The sequence below is a fragment of the Laccaria bicolor genome, genomic scaffold, assembly GCF_000143565.1.
Source record: "Laccaria bicolor S238N-H82 LACBIscaffold_4 genomic scaffold, whole genome shotgun sequence".
Classification (NCBI taxonomy): Eukaryota; Fungi; Basidiomycota; class Agaricomycetes; order Agaricales; family Hydnangiaceae; genus Laccaria; species Laccaria bicolor.
In genome coordinates, this window is record NW_001889875.1 from 406,109 (window position 1) to 428,550 (window position 22,442).

General features: G+C 47.8%; 5 protein-coding genes across 5 annotated transcripts; 1 reads left to right on the top strand and 4 right to left on the bottom strand.

The window, feature by feature from the left end:
• Positions 1 to 3,404: 3,404 nt before the first annotated feature.
• On the bottom strand, positions 3,405 to 3,869 carry LACBIDRAFT_311190 (uncharacterized protein; the record flags this gene model as incomplete). The annotated part of the gene is made up of 1 exon (XM_001876837.1): positions 3,405 to 3,869. One exon carries the CDS (start codon positions 3,867 to 3,869, stop codon positions 3,405 to 3,407), a length of 465 nt encoding a protein of 154 aa, XP_001876872.1.
• Positions 3,870 to 12,078: 8,209 nt separating this feature from the next.
• On the top strand, positions 12,079 to 13,038 carry HCP16201 (histone deacetylase complex protein; the record flags this gene model as incomplete). The annotated part of the gene is made up of 2 exons (XM_001876365.1): positions 12,079 to 12,239; positions 12,291 to 13,038. 2 exons carry the CDS (start codon positions 12,079 to 12,081, stop codon positions 13,036 to 13,038), a joined length of 909 nt encoding a protein of 302 aa, XP_001876400.1.
• A 507-nt stretch (positions 13,039 to 13,545) lies between these two features.
• LACBIDRAFT_183186 (40S ribosomal protein S12) lies at positions 13,546 to 14,413 on the bottom strand. Its single transcript, XM_001876838.1, has 4 exons — positions 14,355 to 14,413; positions 14,200 to 14,302; positions 13,803 to 14,142; positions 13,546 to 13,620 (listed from the first exon to the last, which is right to left on the bottom strand). Exons 2-3 carry the CDS (start codon positions 14,299 to 14,301, stop codon positions 13,804 to 13,806), a joined length of 441 nt encoding a protein of 146 aa, XP_001876873.1. The 5' UTR covers position 14,302; positions 14,355 to 14,413; the 3' UTR covers positions 13,546 to 13,620; position 13,803.
• Positions 14,414 to 16,904: 2,491 nt separating this feature from the next.
• On the bottom strand, positions 16,905 to 17,878 carry LACBIDRAFT_311195 (uncharacterized protein; the record flags this gene model as incomplete). Its single annotated transcript, XM_001876839.1, has 5 exons — positions 16,905 to 17,041; positions 17,099 to 17,185; positions 17,242 to 17,355; positions 17,420 to 17,682; positions 17,766 to 17,878. 5 exons carry the CDS (start codon positions 17,876 to 17,878, stop codon positions 16,905 to 16,907), a joined length of 714 nt encoding a protein of 237 aa, XP_001876874.1.
• Positions 17,879 to 18,643: 765 nt separating this feature from the next.
• On the bottom strand, positions 18,644 to 22,370 carry LACBIDRAFT_323195 (uncharacterized protein; the record flags this gene model as incomplete). Its single annotated transcript, XM_001876840.1, has 7 exons — positions 18,644 to 18,771; positions 18,819 to 18,837; positions 18,858 to 18,939; positions 19,122 to 19,248; positions 19,328 to 21,716; positions 21,879 to 22,094; positions 22,143 to 22,370. 7 exons carry the CDS (start codon positions 22,368 to 22,370, stop codon positions 18,644 to 18,646), a joined length of 3,189 nt encoding a protein of 1,062 aa, XP_001876875.1.
• Between the last annotated feature and the right edge of the window lie 72 nt (positions 22,371 to 22,442).

Below are 22,442 nucleotides of genomic sequence, written 5' to 3' on the forward strand. Positions count from 1 at the left end.
CGTCCTCGCGTCGTGTCGTGTTGCCGTCCTCGCGTCGCGTCGTGTCGCCATCCTCATGTCGCGTGTTTTGTCGTCGTCCTCGTGTGTTGTGTCATCGTCATCGTGTCGTCGTCGCGTCGTCATCATCGTGTCGTCGTCCGTCCTGTCGCCGTTGCGCATCGTTGTTGCCTTTCGTTCTCCTTGGGCGTTGTCGTCACCTCGTTGTTGTCTCGTCGGCGGGCGTTGTCGACACGTCATCGTGTCGTCGTTGTCATCGTGTTGTCGTGTTGTCCGCGTTGCGCGTCGTTCACACGTCGTGTCATCGTCGTCGTCGTGTCGTCGTGTCGTCGTGTCGTCGTCGTGTCGTCGTCGTCGTGTCGTCGTGTTGTTGTGTCGTCGTGCCATCCGCGTCGCGTGTCGTGTCATCGTGGGTCGGTGGGCTGTCGTTGCTGGGGATGGATGTGGTTGAGGACAAGCGACGTGGGATCGTTGATGGCGAAATGATGCATCGGCGTTTGCCGATGACCGTTTTAGGAAAGCGGTCAAACAGTAGGTATGTATAGTACAAAGTACTTACTTATATCAAAGGCTCCTTGGTGCAGCTGGTTTAGCATTGGGTTCCATATGCTTCAGATCCTAAGGTTGAGTGTTCAATTCCCCAATGTTGCATTTTTTTAATGTTATATATTAATAATAATAACAACAGTCTGTTGGAATTCCGTTGGACTTCTGTTGGATTTGTCCACTGGAATTCCGTTGGCACTTGCTCGTCATTTCCAGTGGACTGGGTGCTAGTTTGCTGTTAGTCCATTGGAAGTCCGTCAGAAAAGTCCAACCAAAAATGCTCGGAAAAGCTTAGGACATTCACTGGAAAATTTGCTGCATTTCAAAGCAGAAAAATATCTGTTCTGCATACCCTCAGTCCGACAGAGTCCAGCCAGAGTCCGCTCGGAAAAGCAGTGGCAGCATAAAGACCTCCCCTCCGTCCATACCCCGCATTGAACAGGCGATCCAACTTGTCTCCCCTTAGCTTATGAGATATGAAGCAGGGGATATGGTGCGCCAAGAACAAGTCGATGTCCTCCTCATACTCGCCATTGATCCAAACACCCATGTAGGACTCATCTGCCATGTCAGGGATCCTATTCGACGTCCGGGACCAAGATGGTGTGGCCTGTTGCTGCTCTACCCAATCTATCCACGCGGCCTTCAGCTTGAACTTTCTCTGTAGCTGGGTTACGTTGTCCAGAGCTTTGTCAAAAGAGCGTATGGAATGAAGGTCATTGATGTCGTCTCTACTGAAAGTGGGATTATAGCGCTGCCATGCATCCTCTAAAGCAGTGGAGAGATTGCGACGACTGTTGGCCCTAAGCTCATCGATGCGGGCATCTAGGCAGTCATTTCATTGCAGCAACTCTTGGATGTACTGCGGGCAGACGGAACTACGCTGGTCTGTGACATCCAGGATGCAGGCGAACTCTGGATACCCAGTTGGTGAAGGAGGAGCCTGCCGAATGTAGGGTGCCCAGATTGGGTTCCCTGTGGGATACTGCGGGGACATGCAAGCATCAAACCTTCCCAGATGGCCATCACTTCATCGGTCAGAACGACGGCTAGCCAGGTCGACTTGGAAGTGGTCCTCTAGTAAACCGGGTGAGAAAGGGAGCTGCAGGGAGTTCGGAGACCACAACTCCCAAGCGTCTTCCCCTATCTGCACGATATGATGGGATTGGATCTCAAATGTCGGCAAGCAAGCTATCATCCAGGAGTCAACGCATGGTTTAGCTAGGTAGCCGGTTGCGCTGGACCTCCTTGTGGATGTTACTCGTGAATCAGGAGTAGGGCGGTAGTTCGAGGAGGAGGCGTACATAGTAGTAGAGTAAGTACGGTGTTAGGATGTTTTTCTTAAAAGAGTGTGAGGGTAGTGTTCAATGCAGAACGAGCCATGCGAGGGTTACAATGATTAGTTCAACGCAGTGGGTATCGCGCGATAATAAAAGAAAATAAAGGGATGTAATAATTAGTTCAACGCAGTGGCGACCGTGCGATGATAGAAGGTGATGGAGGTAAAGCAGGAAGAAGGTGAAGGTTGAAAATTGTTATCCATCGATCAATCACCAAACAAGTATAAATGGCAGTAGGTAGCAGATTAGTCATTGAGCATCAAAGATTATGGGCTCGTATATACACCCTTGTAAGCTCAGGAGCATTATGAAGATCATACTCTGATACCCAAGTATCGTCGACTGGCTCATGCCCTTTCCAATGAACTAGATACATCCGGCAATTGCCCTGCTTCTGTGTAGTTAGGTGATGGCCAACAATGGATTCCACTTCGTATTCCGGGTGAGGGATTAACTCTCTGGTGCTAGGTAGTGAATCTCTTCCTTTGAACCGTTTGGGTGAGGAATGGTATTTCTTGAGATGTTTGATGTTGAATACAGGGTGCATTGGATAATTGGGAGGAAGCTTTAAGTGGTACACCTGAGGGTTCACTTGTTCTAAGACTTCAAAAGGTCCGATGGTTCTTTGCACAAGCTTCCGGCCAGTGCCCTTAACGTCTACGAGCTTGAGAGTGTGTGGGTTAACCAGGACCAGGTCACCCTTTTGGAGCATCTCCGCAGGTCTTCTGCCTTTGTTGTAAGCTGTCGCTTGTCTTTCTTGCGCCAGTACTAGCACATCTCTGGCAAGGGAGCAGTGGAATTCTAGTTCACCTATAAATTCCTCCGCCAACTGGCTAGCAACGAATGGTCAGGAGACTGGGTCACCTTCAGGGGTCATTCCGATGGTTGAAGTTCGAGGCTTGTATCCCATTAGTAAGAACTGCGGCGTATAACCCGTGGAAGAGTGTGTTGAACTATTGTAGGAATAATTTAATACACTGAGCCATTTAGCCCAAGAGGTGCGGTCCGAAGTGACGTATGCCCTCAGCATTTGTTCTATAATGGCATTAAGGATCTCCGTCTGCCCATCCATCTGGGGGTGGTGTGAGGAAGATAGGGCCATGACACTGCCGTAATTCGCAACCACGGATTTCCAGAACACAGTTGACCAACACTTATCGTGGTTGGCTATTATGTGCTCAGGTAGTCCATAAACGTTGGCTACTCTCTCCACAAATAAGTCCGCAAACTGTTCTTGGCTCATAGACTTGTGAATGGGTAAGAAGATAGTGAACTTGGTTAACTTGTCGATTATGGTGAAGATGGCAGTGTAACCTTCTTCGCCGGATGGTGGTAGACCCGTTATAAGATTGAGTGAGACTGTGGAAAAGGTCTTGCTGGAATGTGCGATGGTCGAAGGCTACCTGTTTGGGCATGCCTATCGATCTTGATTTTCTGATAGATATCACAAGACTTTGTATAGTTCATCACATCTTTATGCATGGTAGGCCAGAAGAATAGTTCTCGTAGTCTAGATAAGAATCAACGCGATCCAGCGTGTGTGCTCTCGAAGGGAGAATCATGAATCCATTTCAGAACAAAGTGGATCTTAGATTCTGGAATGCAGAGCCTGGCGGACCAATCTGCATCTATGAAGTAGAGCAAACCATTTTTGCTTTTGCGGAAATGGGAAGGGGTAAGGATGGTTTTCGGATTTGGAATGTCCTCTATGTATTTGGGAGCAAAGTACTTGTCCTGTGGGTAGCCCTGGGAAAATGCAGTGATTAACAATGGTTTCATAGCGACGAGGAGGTGGGGTTTGTTCAGCCATTCGTCGTCAAACGCTGTGGAACTAGGCTTTACTCCGATCGGGTATGTCCAATGATCATCGAGGGGAAAGGGCAGCTCATCTTCAATGGGCTCAGGCGTAGTGGTAGGAGAGTTCTCATCAGTCGTTTCTGTAGGATTAGACTCCATAGTGGTGGGAGACTCGTTCACTGTCGACATAGTGGGAGAGTCGTTCACTGCCAATGTAATTCCTGTTTCTGGTTCTTCATCTGGGAAGTTACTACGCTTTTTAGCTCTGTGGGACCTTGCTTCTGCAGCTGCCAATCAATCTGCTTCCCTTTGGGTAGGGGCTTCTGACGGTTCGTAGTGTGGCATTCACTTGGTGCTCTACTATGTCCTCCCAATAGGACACAGTGAACGCCGCCTGAGGTGCATTGGCACGATGGATACGGTCCTCCACGGCTTGGGCCCTGTCCTGCTTGGCTTCGTCGGGTGCTATGGCCATGATGTCATCGACAACAGGGGAGCTATGCGGTGGTACTCTTGGGAGTCTAGACAGGGGATCCACATTAGAATGAACCCGTCCAGCTCTGTGAACTATATGGAGTCCCAGGTATGCTGCAAACACCACCCCCCATGCCGCTAATCTTCTGTTGGCGTTCTCGTACACACGAGCCCATTGGAGGGCAGCGTGGTCCATGATGAGTATGACCGTTTCCCCTTCAACGAAGGGTTGGAATTTCACCGATGCCTCCTTGGTGCCCAATGCTTCCCTCTCGGTAGCGCTGTAGTTATGTTCCGCTGCCTTAAAGGTCCGACTCCAATAAGCGATAGCACGCTCCACATGCACCACTGTCTCATCAAGAGACAGGCCCCAGGAGTCAGAATAGAAGGGAATATATGTAGAAAAATAAACGACCATGCCCAGGAACTTCTGCAAGTCGGACACTGAGGTTGGACAAGCTAGGTCCACTATTGCCTGGACCTTCTCCTGATGTGTTGACAAGCCCAGTCGCGAAACCTTTTGCCCTAATAAGAGAATGGAAGAAAAGCCAATGAAGCATTTTGGAGGGGAAAGAGTGATGCCTGCGGCGGCAATAGCGCTCAAGACGGTGTCAAGATGAACTAGGTGCTCCTCCCAAGACTTTGAGTACATGACAATGTCATCAATGTACACCAGCGCGAATAACCAGAGGTAAGGCGATAATACTCCTTGCATCAAACGCTGGAATATTGACAGGCCGTTACGGAGCCCGAAAGGCATCCTCTTGAATTGCCAAAGACCCAAATGACACCAGAAAGCCATCTTTTCTTTATCCTCATCAGCCATTTCCAGCTGAGTGAATCCGGCTAGCGCATCAAAAGTCGAAAGAACTTGAGCACCTGACAAAGCCTGAATGATCTCCATCTGGTGGGGGATAGGGAATTCATCCGGTATGGTTTGTGCGTTCAGCTTACAGTAATCTACCACCAGGCGAGCCTTGCTGTTGCGATAAACCACCACGACTGGAAAACCCCAGGGACTGACGGAGGGTTTGATGACGCCCGATTTGAACCAGGCTTTCATTTGCTTATCGATCACCTCGTGTTTTGCTGGGGAAGTGGCATACATAGGGACAGAAACAGGAGTGGATCCTTCCTTGAGGGGAATAGGGACTCTAGCTGCAACTTTTCCTAAACGACCGTTAATACCAAAAGCCATGACATTCTTACGCAGAATGTCCACTAACGGTTTCTGGAATTCCTCTGGAACATCAGGACCTAGGTTTATGGCATCCAGAATGTCACCCTGTACTGGGTCCTCTGGCACTGCTGTGGTTTTAGGGCCCCACGCATCATCCTGATCCAGTTTATCATCAGGACCGCTGAATGTTGGTTCAGCCTCCGCTAAGTCCTGCGCTTTTAGAGACCCAGTAATAACTTTCCTTAAGGCATCAGCTGACGCGACATAGCGCACTAGCGTGCTCTCTTCGGAGGGATTGTCTAAGGCACTACTTGGGTCCAATAAATGCCTGACTAGATCTCCCTTCCTAACAATCCTGGGAGAAGTGCTGGGATTAGCGATAGGCAATATAGGTGCAGAGGTTGTGATCCACGTAGTTGGGGCTGCTAGAATGTCTCCATCCTCTAAGCCGATGACAACTTTTTCTACTAACCAATCTTCATGTCCAGCAAAGGGAGCCGATACTCGAATGTTCTTAATGGAGTGGGGTTGAATGATGGCATCCTCATCTGCAAGAACTGGAGGGTCTCCCTGAACAGGTTTCAACCATTTAGCTTGTCGAGCGGCCTTGGCTCAGACAAACAACTGCATTGTATGCACCTGTCTGATTTTGAATCCAAGGTCCACTTGCTGGGCTGAAGATGCTTTAATTATTCGTCCCATCCGCCCAATGTGTACATCGCAATGACCTGTAGCATACCGGGTCATGCCTAATTTGTACGTCGTTTGGAAGTCTTCGCCTAGTAGCAATGGAACTTGCATGTTGCGGACCACATAAGCCTCTAGATCGAAACTGACGAATGTTCCTGTCTCCGTGGGCATGAACAGTGTGGTTCATATGTAACCTAGCACTTTAGCAGACCCTGTAAGATGGTAGAGTCGCATTCGCAATCCATCTTTAGGCTTAGGAAGCCCAGGGATGGAAGACCAAAAGTCCTCAGACATCAGCGTGATATCAGTGCCTGAGTCTAAACAGCTTGCACAACTTCTCCCTTTGTTGAGGCGATGAAGGCTCGAGCATGAAGAGCCCGCATGCCCAGGGGGCCTAATCCTCCGGGGAAAGAGCGACCCTTAGGTGCCACAAAGATTTCACCAGGGTCATCCGTATAGAGAGGGGATGTGTTAGTGCTAGAGGAATAAGGAGGGGGTTCGTCATAGATCAAGATGTCCTCATAGGTTGGGATCCCTTCGAAGATACGCTGGGATCCCCTAGGGCTCTTGTTGCCTAGCGTAGAGATGCTCGAAATCGTAGTTAAGTATGTAAGGGAAGGTGCATCTGAGAGGATTTGACCTGTCTCCTGCAGCATCATGAGGTTTGGACCAGGAGGGTTGATCGTAATCAGTACAACGCTGCCTTGCAGCGTGCTGGAACCCGACTGAGGAAGAGGGAGTGGAGCTGGTAGTGTTTAAAGGTTCAGTTCAGTCCGGTTTTTTGCCCTGAAAACGCGCAACCGTGGACCGCAACCGGTCCAGGACCGACCCAGATATTGAGGGAACCAAACCAAACCACCTAGGACCGGTCTTTTGTGGTCCATGATACCGGTTCAGACCGATCCAGACCGGTTTTTTTGCGTATAATTTATTATACCAATATAAACCATTTGTATCTCAACCATTATTACTCTGAAAAATAAACGGGTTATATAAAATAGTAAAGCATATAAATACCCATCATTCTACCAATTTTCAAGAGATTTAATGAAGATTTGACATAGCTATGACTGAAACCGAATTACATCTCATAGAGACTCGGGTAAAATATGGATTTGGTTATATCTTTCTCAATTCTTAACTGTTTTTGATGAAACAAAAACCCAATAAAAGGCAATAAACGTGGTTACAAGGCTATGTAACGCACGTGACCGTTTAACCGGTTGGAACTGATTAAAACCGGTCTTTGAACGGTTTTAAAAGATTTTCGAAATGAGGCAACCGGCAACTGGACCAACCCCAAATTGGGGCAACTGCAACTGAAAAAAAGACCGGACCATGGTCCGGTTCAGTTCGGTCCACCGGTTTTTTGCGGCCTATGGACTGAACCTTTAAACACTAGGAGCTGGGGCTTTCTGTGAGGATGCCCCTGGCTTGATAGGTTTGGTTTGCGATGTAACTGCCACTTTACCTTTCACGGAAGGAACAGCTGGGGTGCTAGCACCCTTAGCGCACTAGTGGCTACCACTTTTATGATAAAAACCAGACAGTTGCCTGCAGGCAAATGTGTATAATGCTTAGAGGTTCAATGAAATGTCTCATTGTTGTGTCTATGTATTTCTTTCATTAGATTGCCTGTCTTTCTCTCATAAGTCATAGGCAGAGCATTTCATTCAATTGTCTGGCTATTTCATAGGGCGCTTTCAATGGATATTTCATCCTCATCCCTGGGATATTTCATTGGGTATTTCATTCTGAACCCTAGGATATTTCAATGGATATTTCATTCTCATCCCTGGGATATTTCATTGAGATTTTCATATGAATACCTAGGATCTTTCATTGGATATTTCATTCTCATCCCTGGGATATTTCAATAGATATTTCATCCTCATCCCTGGGATATTTCATTGCAATTTTCATATGAATACCTAAGATATTTCAATGGATATTTCATTCTGATCCCTGGGATATTTCTGTTGGGCACTGTTTTCAGGGTCCAGTGCATACTTCCAAATAAGGAAATGGGCACTTTTCCAAATGAAAAATAGCAATAAAATAGGGGAAATTTCAGAAAAGAAAAGGGGGTGGTGCTCACTGTTGGTGACAATGTTGGGGGTTGTTTTCAGGGTCCAGGGTGCATTTTCAAATATGATAATATAGCCAGAAAACAGCAGAAAATTTGGCAAAAAATATGAATGATGTATAGAATATTAGCCACTACCTTCAGGGTCCACTTCAGGGTCCACCCCCCAAAAAGGATATATCAGACCAAAGAGTAAAGAAAACCAAGATAAGAATGATTTTACCTATCAGGATGTTGGTCACATGACCAATTACCAAAAATGGTCAAAAACAAAAATTGTAGCCCTGCACTGTAGCTTCTAGAATCTGTTTGAATTATGTTCTAAAGTGCTCCCATTGTAGAGATATGAGGTAACGGATTTTCAAAAGCACCGTGTTTTTTTTGGTTTTTTGCATTTTTCTCCATGAGAACAAAACCAAATAACATGATTTCAACACATTTAGAAAGCTAAAAGAAAGGGCTACAATCATCATACCATGGGAAAATTGACCACAAAAGGAAGGTGCATGCCCCTTAGACTACAAAAGTCAGACATACACTACAAATTTTACTAATAGACTATGAAAGACTACAAATGTCAGACTTAGACTACAAAGTTTACTGATAGACTACAAAAGACTAAAAAAGTCGGACTTAGACTACAAAAATTTGTAGTGTCTGCTTTTTGTCTTAGAAAAGTTTGTAGTGTCCACTTTTAGTGTCTGCTTTTTAGACTACAAAAATTTGTAGTGTGTGCTTGTTCATTAGAAAAGCTTGTAGTGTCCGCTTTTTTAGACTACAAAAGTTTGTAGTGTGCGCTTTTTCATTAGAAATTTTGTAGTGTCCACTTTTTGAGACTACAAAAGTCTGTAGTTAACATGTAGTTTTTAGTCTTGACTCTGTATAGGTTATGGGGATGAGGTTGAAGGATTGACATGACCTTACATATTGCCAGCAGCTTTACTTTTTGACATTATGCACAAGTTGTCTTTCACATGAAGAAAGGCTATTCTATGCCTTCATATTGATAGCAACTGTCCTGTCTCAAGACATAGTTACAAGTTCATGTGGATATGGCTGAGGGATTGCCATGACTTGACATATAGCTATTGCCACATCATCAGTTTTTTATATCATGCTCAAGTAGGACACCTCCAAAGACCAATCAGCTCACAGGCCAGTAGCTATAAATATGCAAGCAGACAGACCAGTAACTGTGAAAGCAGAGAATAGCCTGTCCTGATATGAAAGCCAACTTGGGTATGCTGTCAAAAGCTAATGATGTGGCAATGGCAATATTTCAAGTCATTTAATCCTTCAAACCATATCCACATGAACTTGTAACTACATCTTGAGACAGGACAGTTGCTATCAATATGAAGGCATAGAATAGCCTTTCTTCATGTGAAAGACAACTTGTGCATAATGTCAAAAAGTAAAGCTGCTGGCAATATGTAAGGTCATGTCAATCCTTCAACCTCATCCCCATAACCTATACAGAGTCAAGACTAAAAACTACATGTTAACTACAGACTTTTGTAGTCTCAAAAAGTGGACACTACAAAATTTCTAATGAAAAAGCGCACACTACAAACTTTTGTAGTCTAAAAAAGCGGACACTACAAAATTTTCTAATGAAAAAGCACACACTACAAACTTTTGTAGTCTAAAAAAGCGGACACTACAAAATTTTCTAATGAAAAAGCGCACACTACAAACTTTTGTAGTCTAAAAAAGCGGACACTACAAGCTTTTCTAATGAACAAGCACACACTACAAATTTTTGTAGTCTAAAAAGCAGACACTAAAAGTGGACACTACAAACTTTTCTAAGACAAAAAGCAGACACTACAAATTTTTGTAGTCTAAGTCCGACTTTTTTAGTCTTTTGTAGTCTATCAGTAAACTTTTCCTTCATCCGAAAGATTTGTGGCATAGCTAAGTCAGAATGAGTCAGTTGGGAGAGGGGTAGACTGAACGGATGGAGGTGTCAGGTGAAAGATCTCGCAGGGGCTAAACAACTAAGGTAATCCGGAGGATCTGGATAGCTGAAGGGAGTCAAATAGCCGTGAACACTGTAGCAGCGCTCCAGGGCATCCTCATGTGAACGCAGGAAGGACTGCGCTCAGCGACGAGTAAGGAATTGGATAATGGTTGGTACACAAGGGAGGATGATGGAGGTGGTATGTAACATGTCACACTCACGATGGCGTGATCGGAGTACCGCCTCCGAATTCTCCCAAGGTGAGACTTCAACATCGAATGTGAAGTCCGCGGTGCCCCCACCAATGTGATACCTCAGCATGCGCGGGGACTTCGTGTGATGTGGTGCTCGCAGTACCATAGTAGAATGTCATAGTGTAGAATGATGAATAGAAGTAATAGGAGAGAACGCGACTGTTGTGGTCACGCTCGTCTCCTAGGGTTGCCTAGAAGTCCTAGGCAGACCCTTGTTAGCCCAGAGGAGGGCTCTCGTATCCTGTGGAGGAGGGAGCATTATGTAGGGAGCTCGCCCTTTGGTCTTACCAGCAGTGGACACCGAAGACTTATCACGCGAGCTTGGTAGCAAGATGATAATGGTTAATGTCTGACGGTCACCAAGAATTGTACAAGCACTATATCTACGCCTTAGTAAGCCATGACTGCGCGTCATTTGCGTCATCCCTCACTCTGTATCACAGCGCGTTTGAAAGCAGACTCCATATGAAATTGATCGACTATCATCAACTTCATATCGGAGTCTGACATCGGGAGACTAGTGATTTTCCAGTGTCGGGCCGTATAGCGGTGTAGTGAGCCTAATTGCGAGCGCAGCGAGCAATCATTGACTAAGGGTGAAAGGCCCGGACAAACAACTACAAAGAGTACATGCACAAATGGTATCAGTAAATTTCTTGAATGGCTTACTATCAGTGACCAGGAGTTTGATATGCTTCAGGAGTTTGAAATCCCCGATTTCCTCTCTTAATTTTGACACAGGCTTTCTGGTATTTTTTTCTGGACTAATTATGACTCTTACAAATATGAATATCAACCTTTTTTGTGCAACAACCGAGTCTGACGAGCTCAGGATTTTAAAAGGTGGTTTTCGGCGCATCAAAACCGTGATGTATGCAAATGATTTTCAAGATCTAATCCAATCCTTTGCATTATGGTATCTAAAAATTTACAAGCATGTACTAGTAAACGACGCGACTTCAAATACAAAAAATCGAGCAGAAAGGTGAAGAACTATGCTTATAATCCAATGAATTTCGATTCTTTGTCTGCTGAGCGTGACAGACGTGATTTTGGGCTGCGTGGTTTTGAACCCTGACAGTCGCATCACCTATCAAAATTCTGACAGTTGGATGTGACTTGGACGTGACAGCCATTTCAATCTCCCGAAACAATCGACTTCGACGACCGGTAAGCCTCCGTCAGCTTCCACCACTGTTCAATAAGAAAACTAAAAATATATTCATGTTCATGAGATACACATTCACCACCACACAAAATTTGGAGGCTCGGAGTGTAGCGGTTGTGGCATAATTCAGCCAAAGGTCAAATCGTTTCAAACTCCTGGTCACTGATAGTATATCTCAGCAAGTATTTACTCCTTACCCTTGAAATCTTGGATTCAGGTGGGGACTAACAGCATTTACAATAATATGACCAAAAAGAATGGGTTTTGTTGCGGTCTTTACGATTATTCTTGAGGACAAAAACTGGGTAGTAAACACATGATGCAACATCGTTTCGACGATTTTGCACGTAGGTACTGCTGATATTGTGTAGTAGACGACAGTATAGGCTTATCTATTGCAAAACTGTGATGTACAACTGCCACAACACTCGGATGGCGAAGCGAGCGCCCCCGCAGAGTGCGGATACATAATAACCCTTATTAGGCGCCAGGACATTGGTGGAAAGGACGTAACCAAACAGCACTCCACACCATCCACGAAGTCAAGTGCAGTTCCGTCCAGCTACAGACGACGTGCCAGAACATGGAGGAAACAACCGGCCCAGCGGGGCAACCTATAATATCAAGAGAAAAAACCGCGCCGTTCCTCATCAGAACATTTGTGAAAATTGGGAGCTTTCACCGCTTGACGTTGTTTGAAGATGGGACACTGCCAACGACCGACGAGCAGCAGTTATTTGCATGGTACGTTTCTCCAAACCAAACACATAAATCTTTCTGACGAGATATATTCAGGAAAGATGCCACACTTCGCGAGGTTCTGACCATATTGCGAAACACCGCACCCCACATCGCCGAATACCGCCATCCCCTCGCACGTTTTTCCTTCCGCACCGTCTACGCAGACTCAACCAACAAGAGCCGCTTCTTGCAAAAGGAGCTGGGGATGGTTTATTCCCGCGATATACTGGGTGAACCAGGCTCGTTGAACGCCACGGCACCGCGACTTTTGGAAGACGAGGACGGGGCCCAGCGCGACCGCACCGAACGAGAGAGGGAAGAAAGAACGCTTGACGAACTTAGATTCGTTCCGGGAGACTACCTCCTCATCGCAGTCATCCTTCCTAAAAACGTCACTGTCCCCACGGAGCTTTTGATCAAGGGCTCGGGGGCTCCTGGGGCTGGTGCAGCTAACGGCTGGCGAAGTGCACCTCCAGCAGCCGCTGGGAGGGGAGATGGGGGGTGGGGCTCCACCGCGGCTCCTGTGCCGCCCACAGGCCGTGGAGGAGGTCACTGGAGGGGGGAATCGAATGCCCCGCCTGCGGGCGCTCGTGGTCGTGGCGGAGGTCGTGGCGGGGGTGATTTTGGAAGGGACAGGGACTTTGATAGATCTGAGAGGCGGGCTCCTCCTCCGAGAAGGGGTGCCGACTCTCCACCTCCCCGGGGAGGTTGGGGACATCGTGGAGGAAGAGGCGGGAGAGGCGATAGACGTTCGCGATCTCGCTCGCGCAGTCCACCAAGGAGGAGAGGCCGTTATGATTGATTCTGTTTTGTTTCTTGCTACTGTTTAACTCACTACCTTGTCTTCTCTGTAGACTTGGAGCTATATAAGATTCCGTGCTGCTAGAGCCGTCTACTCTGATCCCCTCACTCCTTCCAGATCCCTTGAAGGTACCGAGATTACCAATATCTGTCGAATGCCTTGTACGTCTTCCTCAATACGAGAAGTCATGCAACTGCGGCTAGCTGAGAATCATCTGAACTAAGAATTACGTTCCTTATCCTGACGGCTTGAAGTACAATGCTCCATTGAGCATGCGTGTTGAACACTAAGGAAGGGAAGTTTGTTCTTGTTCAATTCCGCCATTTTGAGGCCAAATGGCCGAGATATCCAGATAGTGTTCGTCCACTGGGCATAACTTACTGATAACTCACGCAGGCAAAAAAGAGTAACACCACAATCTGGGCCAGCCGAAATACAGAATGCATGCTTCAGAATCATCTTGTTTGGAGACAAAGTTGAATGTCCTTCTCAGATGTGGACAACTATGAGATGGTACAATATTATATTTTGTATTTTTGGCAGGGTTGGTACATGTCAAAATTACGGAGGAAAACGAAGCATCTGAAAGTATGAGAATTAGCGTTTGCACGAAAAAGAACACGATAAAGGACATGGAAAAGAATCAGACAATGTATAATGATTCCGGATAGACTTGTATCCTCAAAGAACGAGTTCTCAGTTGAGGGAGTCTGTATTGTCATCATGTCGGGGACACCGACAGGAAAGAGAAAGATCCAATTTACCTCAACGGTTCTTGAAGTAATCCAAGAGGACGTGGAGGCCCTCGCTCTCGGCTCCGTATTCCTTGACAACAACGCAGCTGCAGCCAACAACCTTTCTGGGGTTGCCCTCACGGTCGATCTTGCAGAGACCAGCCCAGGTGCCCAAAACTTTCGCATCTCCAACTTTGATCAAGTTGATCTTGTGCTCCGCGCAAAGCGCCTCAATAAGTTTGATGTATTCCGCTTCAGTGCAGGTCTCGACGAGAACGCACAAGTGGGCCTGACGCTTGTCCAGGGCCTTGGCGCACTCGCGGAGACCGCGGGCAAGACCGTCGTGGACGAGAGCGTTTTTCAAAACTTGCTAGAGATGGATATATGGTCAGATACCCCATACAACGCATAAGATACGCTAGCGAACCTGGAGAGCGTCCTCAACCGAAAGTTTTCCCTTGGGTGCCTCGGTAGACACTTCAACCTCAGCAGGGGCGTCAACAGGAATGTCATCTCCAGCGTCAGACATCCTATAAATCCTTTAGTGGCGTCCCCATCGAAAAAATAATCATAAGTGCTCACTTTTATAAGATTTTTTCGTATGTAAAGGAATTACAAGGTGTTTGGATGTCTTCGTCCGCTTTCGTTGATGTGAGGAAAAAATAAGGTTTGCTAACGCAGTTATACTCTTTCACATTTGAAATTCAGATCGGCGATTTCCGAAGTTCCCTTACCCTTGAGCTCGTTATCGAACGCGACGACGACGCGTAGTTGACATCTTCAGCCCATCATAGATACCCAATAAAATGGTTTGTACGCTGTTGCTCGAAAGGTTTATCATTGACCCGTATCTTTGACAGAGCTTGGCGTTCTTGCACGCGCATGACTGTTCAGAACGTACTGCCAATGTTACTCAACTCAAACGACGGCAATTAAGGCTTATATACCCTCTCTAGCACACACCGACGCAATCTGGGGTATCTCTTGGACAGCGGAAGATACTGTGATCTCGATATCTGCGGATGGATCTGTCAAACAGTGGGCAGCGGCCTCTGGGCAACCCCATCCCCCCAACGCAACATTCCCAGCTCCCCACACTCTAGCACAGGTTTCCCTATCAGTATCTCCTGATGGAAAGAAGGCTCTCTATAACAGCATAGAAGGCCTTACCTCGCTATGGAATCTAGGGAGTGGGGAGGTAGCAAGCAAGTTTGAAAGTTATGCGCGGACAGGAGATGCGGAGCCTTGTGAGTGTAATCCTTCAGTTGATGTTGATTTAGCACTTAAGGTGCCTCTGGATGTTGTCAATTAGCTTGGTCCGTCTCCTTACACCCAAATGGAGAAACGTATGCTTCAACAGGCGGATCGGGGAATGTATTTATTCATTCAGCCCAACCCTCCAACTTCGGCGAACGCTTGACCACAATCCCATCAGGAAGGCCTAAATTCGGAATGTTTTGTAAACACGTTAGCCCTTCCCTTTCCGTGCTTGCATCAAACACTAACCCTTCTTATCAGAGTCCAGACGGCCGACGTGTTGCACTCTCCTCGGAGACGGGGCAAATCTACATCTTCGACCTTGAATCGAATTCGTTATCGATGACCTTCACCTCCCACGCCATGGCTGTCCGCTCCGTCGCCTGGTCGCCTGACTCTACTGTATGTCTGTCACATACTAAAAAGAACTTAGCTTACAAACGTTTCTCCAGCTGCTCCTTAGCGCTTCGGAGGATAAGCGCCTCGTCCTCCACGATGTTAGGACAGCACCTGGCGGGGCCGTAGCTTCCTTCTCCGGTCACACATCATGGGTTCTGAGCACTGATTTCTCGCCTGACGGCCGGCTTGGCTTGTCTGGGTATGTTTTCGTTCTCTCCAGTCGCAAACTTAATCTTACGACTATCTCAGATCGGCGGACAGGAGCATTAAAGTTTGGGATATTGGCGCACGCGCCGCAGTCTCGACCCTTCAAGATACCGGTGAAGTGTGGAGCGTCTCTTGGCGACCGAGACTTCCTGCTGCTGGGAGTGCTGGTGCCTTTGTGAGTGGAGGCGAAGACGGCGTTGTGAGATGGTGGAGAGGTGCCGGAGGCGGCACTACATAGATTTTGTCTTTCTCCTTATGAAAAAAACCACCTGGCTTTAGCTTTTATGAAACTGTTGTACCAGTATCCAAATCCTCGAGGTGTAATATGAATCTCATTCCTCAAGGGTCATGAGCTATGTAATCAAATAACCCTAATTTCTCCACGAAAAGGATGGGGCCCAAAAACGTTGTAACCGCGCCCAGAAAAAGGCAAAGGTTCCTTCATGCAATCGCAAAACGGGCCGGTTACAGGCGATAAACAGGGATAGCTTGCTGAGATCTTGACCCTTATCCATTGAGCTCTCCGACATTCCGAACGAGCCAATTATTGGGCATGTCGCTCCCTGTTTCCCGGGACTGCATCCGGAACGATGAAAACAAGAATGTGGTGGCCGTCAGTGACCGATAACCTGAGCTCCGAATATAGTCAGCATGCAGGTATAATGACAACGGCCTACATGTATAAGTATGGCACAAGTGACAACTTGAAGTGCTCAAATAAATTGTAGTTTCCATAGATCTGTTCTTGAAAATTGACCAATTCGTTCTGGGCTAGTTGTCATCTGCGTGAAACGACTGCTCCGCAATCAGGACTCACTACACACTCAAGTCTCAAACGTTCACGTTTGTCATCGAAATCTGAAGGGAGGACCGGTGGTATTTACGGGTGTGTGGCAAGAACATCCCGAGGTTTGATTAGATCCTTTTGTTGTCCAGACCATTTACTTCCGTCGCTCCTTTTTGGGTCGTTGTGAACATCGCGACTGAAGGGTGCAGAGCGGGAGACACACCATGTCCTTGGATTGAAAACACCATTTTCGGCCGACATCCCTGTGACATGACGGTACGGTCAGTCTCGGCCGCAAGGCAGCGACCTTGTCGGGGATACCCAAGGCCTTATATTTTTTCGGTTCGATTCAAGGAACTGATCATAGCATGGAGTAAATTGCGATTTAATATCGATTCATCGATAGTAGCTGTGGACAGTCGTAAAGGCTAGCCTAGATGTTCAGAACGTCTATTCGGAATCTCAGCGCGTTGCGTTGGCCTTCAAACACGCAAATCACCCATCATCGCCTCGAGGTGGAGCGAGTCAAAAACGCGGTGGTCAACTGCATCAAGGGGCATCACGACTCCCATAAGCCATGTGAGCGCGGGGATCGTGTTTATACCGTTTGCGCGTTGTGCTTGAAAGGTAAAACACTTAGAAAGGAGACCACGTGAGTTAAAAAGTCGTTTCGTACCTTTCAAGCTTTCATAGCGGGCGATAATTTGGTCTATCTGACGCTCAGAGAAGGGGAAAACATTGCCCTGTGCAAGAGATCTTTTTGCTGAAAGAGAAAAAAAAAGTGAGAATATGACGGGGTGCATTGTAGAAGCCTCTCACCTGCAACGAGAGCTGAAGAAAATTCCTGTTCGACGTTTGGCGGAAGAGTATTGTGGTGAGAAGGAAACTCCGCGATGAGGGACCAGAAGTGCTCTTTCGACCTCAAGTGTAGTCCTGAATTTACAATTGCAGGTGAGCGAATAATAATAATAATAATAATAAGGATTGATGATCTCACCACGTTCTTCATTCCAGAGGTAAGCTGCCTTAGCCTCCCTCGAATACATTCTAATCACGGCAGCGCTATCGCTAACATCAGCGACGGTCATCTCCCAATCACTGGGAAGCTGAGAAAGATTAGGGTCGCCCTCAATGCACTGCAGGTGATCCCCTCTGGCATCCATAACATATCCCAGGATGTTGGGATCCAGAATATTGTCTGGCGTCGATAGCCGCAACTCTCGGTTGTAGTAATAGACGTCCCCGTTGGGGTGCACGTATCTATTCCAATGGGGGGGAATGGCAAGGGCACTGCATAATGAGCATCAGTACGTGACGTTCACGGGTTATATACAATGTTGGACTTTAAATCGCTGGATGCAGCAGGTGTTTGTGGTGAATAATATTGCGTCGTTTCGATAAAATCCAAAGTTCTTTCTGTATGGCTTCCATTTCCGTAGAACGATGGGGAGGACATGGCCAGAGAGGAGCGCGAGTTTTGCTTTACTTCCTGGCGTAGTGCTGATAAGGCTTTATTCGTCTTAACTTGTTGGAGGAGGGTCATCCGATGCGGACATGAGAATCTACAAAGGTAGCGAGCAGAAAACGTGTTTGAAACATGTGAGGATTACGGAAAAAGTTGACAAGAGCTTGTATCGGCCGCGGCATTGGGCATTCATTTTACGAGCAAGTCAAAAAATGTCAAGTTTCCTTTGAGGAAACTCAGGTAAACCCGCGCCAGTTTCGTAGGATCTGTAAATTGAGTTAGAGAACACGGGACAAGCCGTCACCAATTCCGAGGGCGAGAGCTACCCCTTCTGCTCTACCTCGATCATTGACACATGAGTCCGCCAAGCTGTCGTCAAGAACCTATGTCCCGCAGAAACAGAAGTTACCAGTGCGTGGGCCGCATCAAAACAGACGGGAGATCAGGGCTCAGGGCTCACAGAGGTTTCCCATTTCCGTCGTAGAATCGACTCATCAGGCCATGAGGAGAACAGAGGCCGGTATATCGCAGGATGCGGGAGCCCGAAAACGTCTTGTTTTATTACAGTTAAAATACAACCACCTAAGATCCAAGATCAGATAAGTATGATAAAGTCAAGTTTTTTAAACGATGAACGTCAAGGTGATGATTGAAAGAGTCTGATATAAAATGCCACATGAGGCGCTTTGGCTTGATCTTGCATCACAATTTCACGGGCCGGCGCCCGGTGATAGTGGTCGATTGGATGTCGATAGATCACTGCTGAGAGGCGCTAGGCCTAACTTGGGATTTGGAACTATATGAGGGGGAGGAATATGGGAGGACTGAGATTGAGCAGGTGCGGCAGTTTGTAGAGACGCCAGCGTCGGCTTCAAAGTCATTGGCTGGAGGAATAATAAGTCAAGTCCTGAGATAGAATCAGCCGGCTCACCAAACTTTCTCAACCACCGCTGCCGAAATTGGTGGTAACCTCTGTAGCTGTTGCACTAAGTCCCACTTCTGGCCAAGTTTTGCGAAGGGCTCTATGAGTGAACATCTCGAGACGCAACAGCCTGCATACTTCAGCCAAGAGTTCATTATCATCCTCGCTACACTTTACATATGAACTTCTCACGCTGGTTGGACAAGTCCATGAATCCCGACACCCACTGTAGCTCCTGCTTCTTCGACATGTTGCAGGAAGTATATCCGTTCAATGAAGAAAACGCGTGGTTTGACTCCAAGGAGCCATTACGTTTGGTGATGAAAAGAAAGGTTCATCGAGCGGGATCGAGAGATGTATCCCATGGCTTGTATTGACCACAAAAACATATGCTTCAAGTTGAAGCTGGGTGGTTGTTTGAGGAGCGAAGACCAGAGAGCTAGGCGAATGGGAAGAGTTCCTGTGGTAAATGATGTATTAGAAGGTTGTGATGGATCGGTCGGCAGATAAAAACGCACATATGGCCATGGCAGACTCTTGGGCAGCATCAGATGCTTCTGGATCTATTTCACCCTCTGCATCTGCATCGCCATCATGTTCATCGTCATAATCTTCATCCAATTCTCGTAAAGGCGGCCCTGGCAGCGGTGTTGGCGAACGAGGGTGATTCATCGACCTATGCGCATCGCCGAGTCTATTCCCACCAGTCTTGTCCTCAGTACTGTTCTCGTTCCTGTCGTTCTGTTCGTCGCCGTCGTTTCGCTTGTCCCTGCCATGTTGGTTGTCATTGTCGTTTTGCTCGTCCTTATCTCCGTCTACACCGTTCTGCTCCACCACAGTTGCTGCATCCACTTCGACTTCCTGGCTTTGATCATGCTTTTCAACGTCAACAAGTAACGACCGACTCTCCACTGCGTCCACTGCCACCCCATGAGTTCCCTCCAGACTCCGAGTACTTGCCGCCTGATCTTCCTCCTGTGAAAACCTCTTCAGACCATCCGTCTCGATAGTTATTGAGCCACTCGGCACTACTTTCGCTGCGACTCCATTCATTCTCCTCGGACTGGTAGACTGATGAGAACCCGCCCTATGATCTCCCTCCTTCTCAGTAGGATGCACATCTACAGGCTTTTGTAGAGATGACGATTCTACGACCCTTGCAGCGTCCAAAACTGGGTCGTATCGAGGTCTTGACGGCTCTGGCATAATCGGAGAAGAAGATCCATCATGCTCATCGTTCCCATCCCCCTCTACCCTTTCGCCCCATCCAACAACCGGTCCGAAACTGAAAGCCGTGCTCGGTCTCTGGTTCCCAACTCCCGAATCCACCCATACATGCTCGGGTTCTCTGTTCGCCGCCTTCTCTTTGCCCTTCAGTTTGCTAGGCAATGGAGCCAGAGCTTCATCTAGAGGTGAATACATCCGCCCTCGACGACCATCGGGAGCTGAGATAATTCGAGGACCAGGAGGCGAGATCATACGCAGTGTCTGCGTGGGGTTAGATGAAGTATGATTATTATTGCCTGTCCTATCTCGCGGTGGAGCCCTCGGGGGTCGCGCTTTTTTTCCAGAAGCCACGAGAACTGGCGTTGGTGCCACTTTCTTGCTGTTCTTCGGCCGGCCCTTAGGTTTCGCCATAACCTGTTGATCTTCATTACCGGTCTTGCTTTTTCCATCACCCACATCTCCTTCCTTCTCCTTCTCCTTTCCTTTCGCCTTCGCGGAAGCCCTTTTCCCGCCAGCACGAGGGGCAGACGCGGAAGAACTACCAGCCTCATTGGCAACTGCTGCCTGGTCAGCTAACACGTCAAGGGCACTCTTCGCACGTCCATGACTAGGTCCTTTGCTACCAGCGACGCGGCGTTTCTTGGGAGCAGGACTCTCTGAGTGTTCCAAGGGGCCAGCCCTCCTACGACCATTACTCTTTCCGCCTTCGTCCATCATACTCCTAGCAGCGCTTAAGAGTGAGTCCATGGGGGTGGGCGGACCACCTCCTGCCTTCTGATTTGTCTCTTCTTCTCGATCGCGTCTAGGAGTAGCATCACTCCGCGTAGCGGTCTCAACTCCTCCAACAGGTTCCCCTGAATTGCCCACGAACACGAAGGTCGTCTGACTAGCAGATTTCCTCGGCGGACGTATTCCAGTAATGATAGGCGCGTAGTGGCTCAACCCACTCCTCTTGGGAGTATTCGAAGTCTGTTTCTGCGTTGGGCTGGCAAATTCAGCGTCTCGCCGATAATAAGAGGCGCCAGCGTTGCCACTTGCCAGCCTCTCCAAGCGCTCCTTCTCTAGACGCTCAGCTTCTCGATTGAGGCGCTGCTGCTCCTGGTCCCTAACCCATTTGGCCTTCTCCTTGTCGGCGTAATGTGCTAGACCTGAGACGACACTAGCGCGTTCCCGACCAATCTTCCGAGCAGCAAGGAGGATGTGTTCTGTTCGCGCGTCTGAGGACAGAGAAGGAATGATTCTTCGCCTCAAACGAACGCGACGTGGCGGATCTGTGGCAGAAGAAGGATTGAGATTTGGGGGTTGCCATAGAATTCGAGATGAGGAGGCAGTGGGAAGTGGTTGCTGCTGGCTACCTTGGGCCACCGCGGTGTGGCGAGGAGCTTGGTAGGAATGATTGTATGGGTATGGGTGTTGAGCGACAGCATCACGCCGTTTGTATATGTCTGAGGTTGACGCTGAAGCCGTTGGTGGGTTGGATTTGTTACCCTCGGCAACCTCGTCGATAATATCCTCGATGGTCTCCTCGTCTTTCTTTGACCGTGCAAGTGCGTGTTTTAATGACTGTGAGGGTATATTCGTGTGATCATCTCCCCTGGGATAGGGTTGCATAAGGAGGATAGGTTTAAGTTTGTTCAGCTCAGACTCGAGCGTCATCAGCCGGTTGTTCGCATCATAGAGCTACCAGACGATTGTCAGTAACGTATCTTGCAGATAAGTAAGATTTTTGGGCCACCTTGTCGCGAAGAGCTCTGTTATCCGACTCATAGGCCGCACAGCGTCGTTCGAATTCCTGGTGACTCTGGTGAATTCATTTCCAGGGTCAAAATAGTTACAACGAACCTCATCTTTGGCCGCCGAGCTTCCTGGCTTATTTCGTTGAGCAATCAAGGCTTCTGCTGTTCTATCCCAGCCGTCTCGTTCAGACTGCCATCTGCCCCTTTCCTCTTCCGCCTGGCGAATCACAAAGTTCCGTTGGCTAGTTAAGCCTGAAATTGTGGCAGCCTGGCTCAAAAGTTGTGTTGGATCGATGAGGCTTGAGGCTGTCAATCGCAGAACCTGAGACGATGTAAATTCGTTGTGATTATTTTTCTGGTGAGGACTCACCATATCGGCCATCTCCTTTTCTCTTGAGCTGGCGTGTCCATTTTCACTAGATACAATCCCCATTTCGTGTATCCTGCGACGCATGGCTGTGATGTCTGCCTCAGAGAGCGGCTCAGTCGTTGGTACTATGTGCAGGCCGTCATTCGTTGCTTGAGGGACCAGTAGCAACGGCGCCTTTTGCGTAGTGTCTGTCAGCGCGAACGACGGCGTTGGCGACGCATTCGCCATGGTTGTGGGGGGTGGGAGTACAGGAGGATGTGGCGTCTGCTGTAAGGAATCGTCACGATCGCCAAACAAACC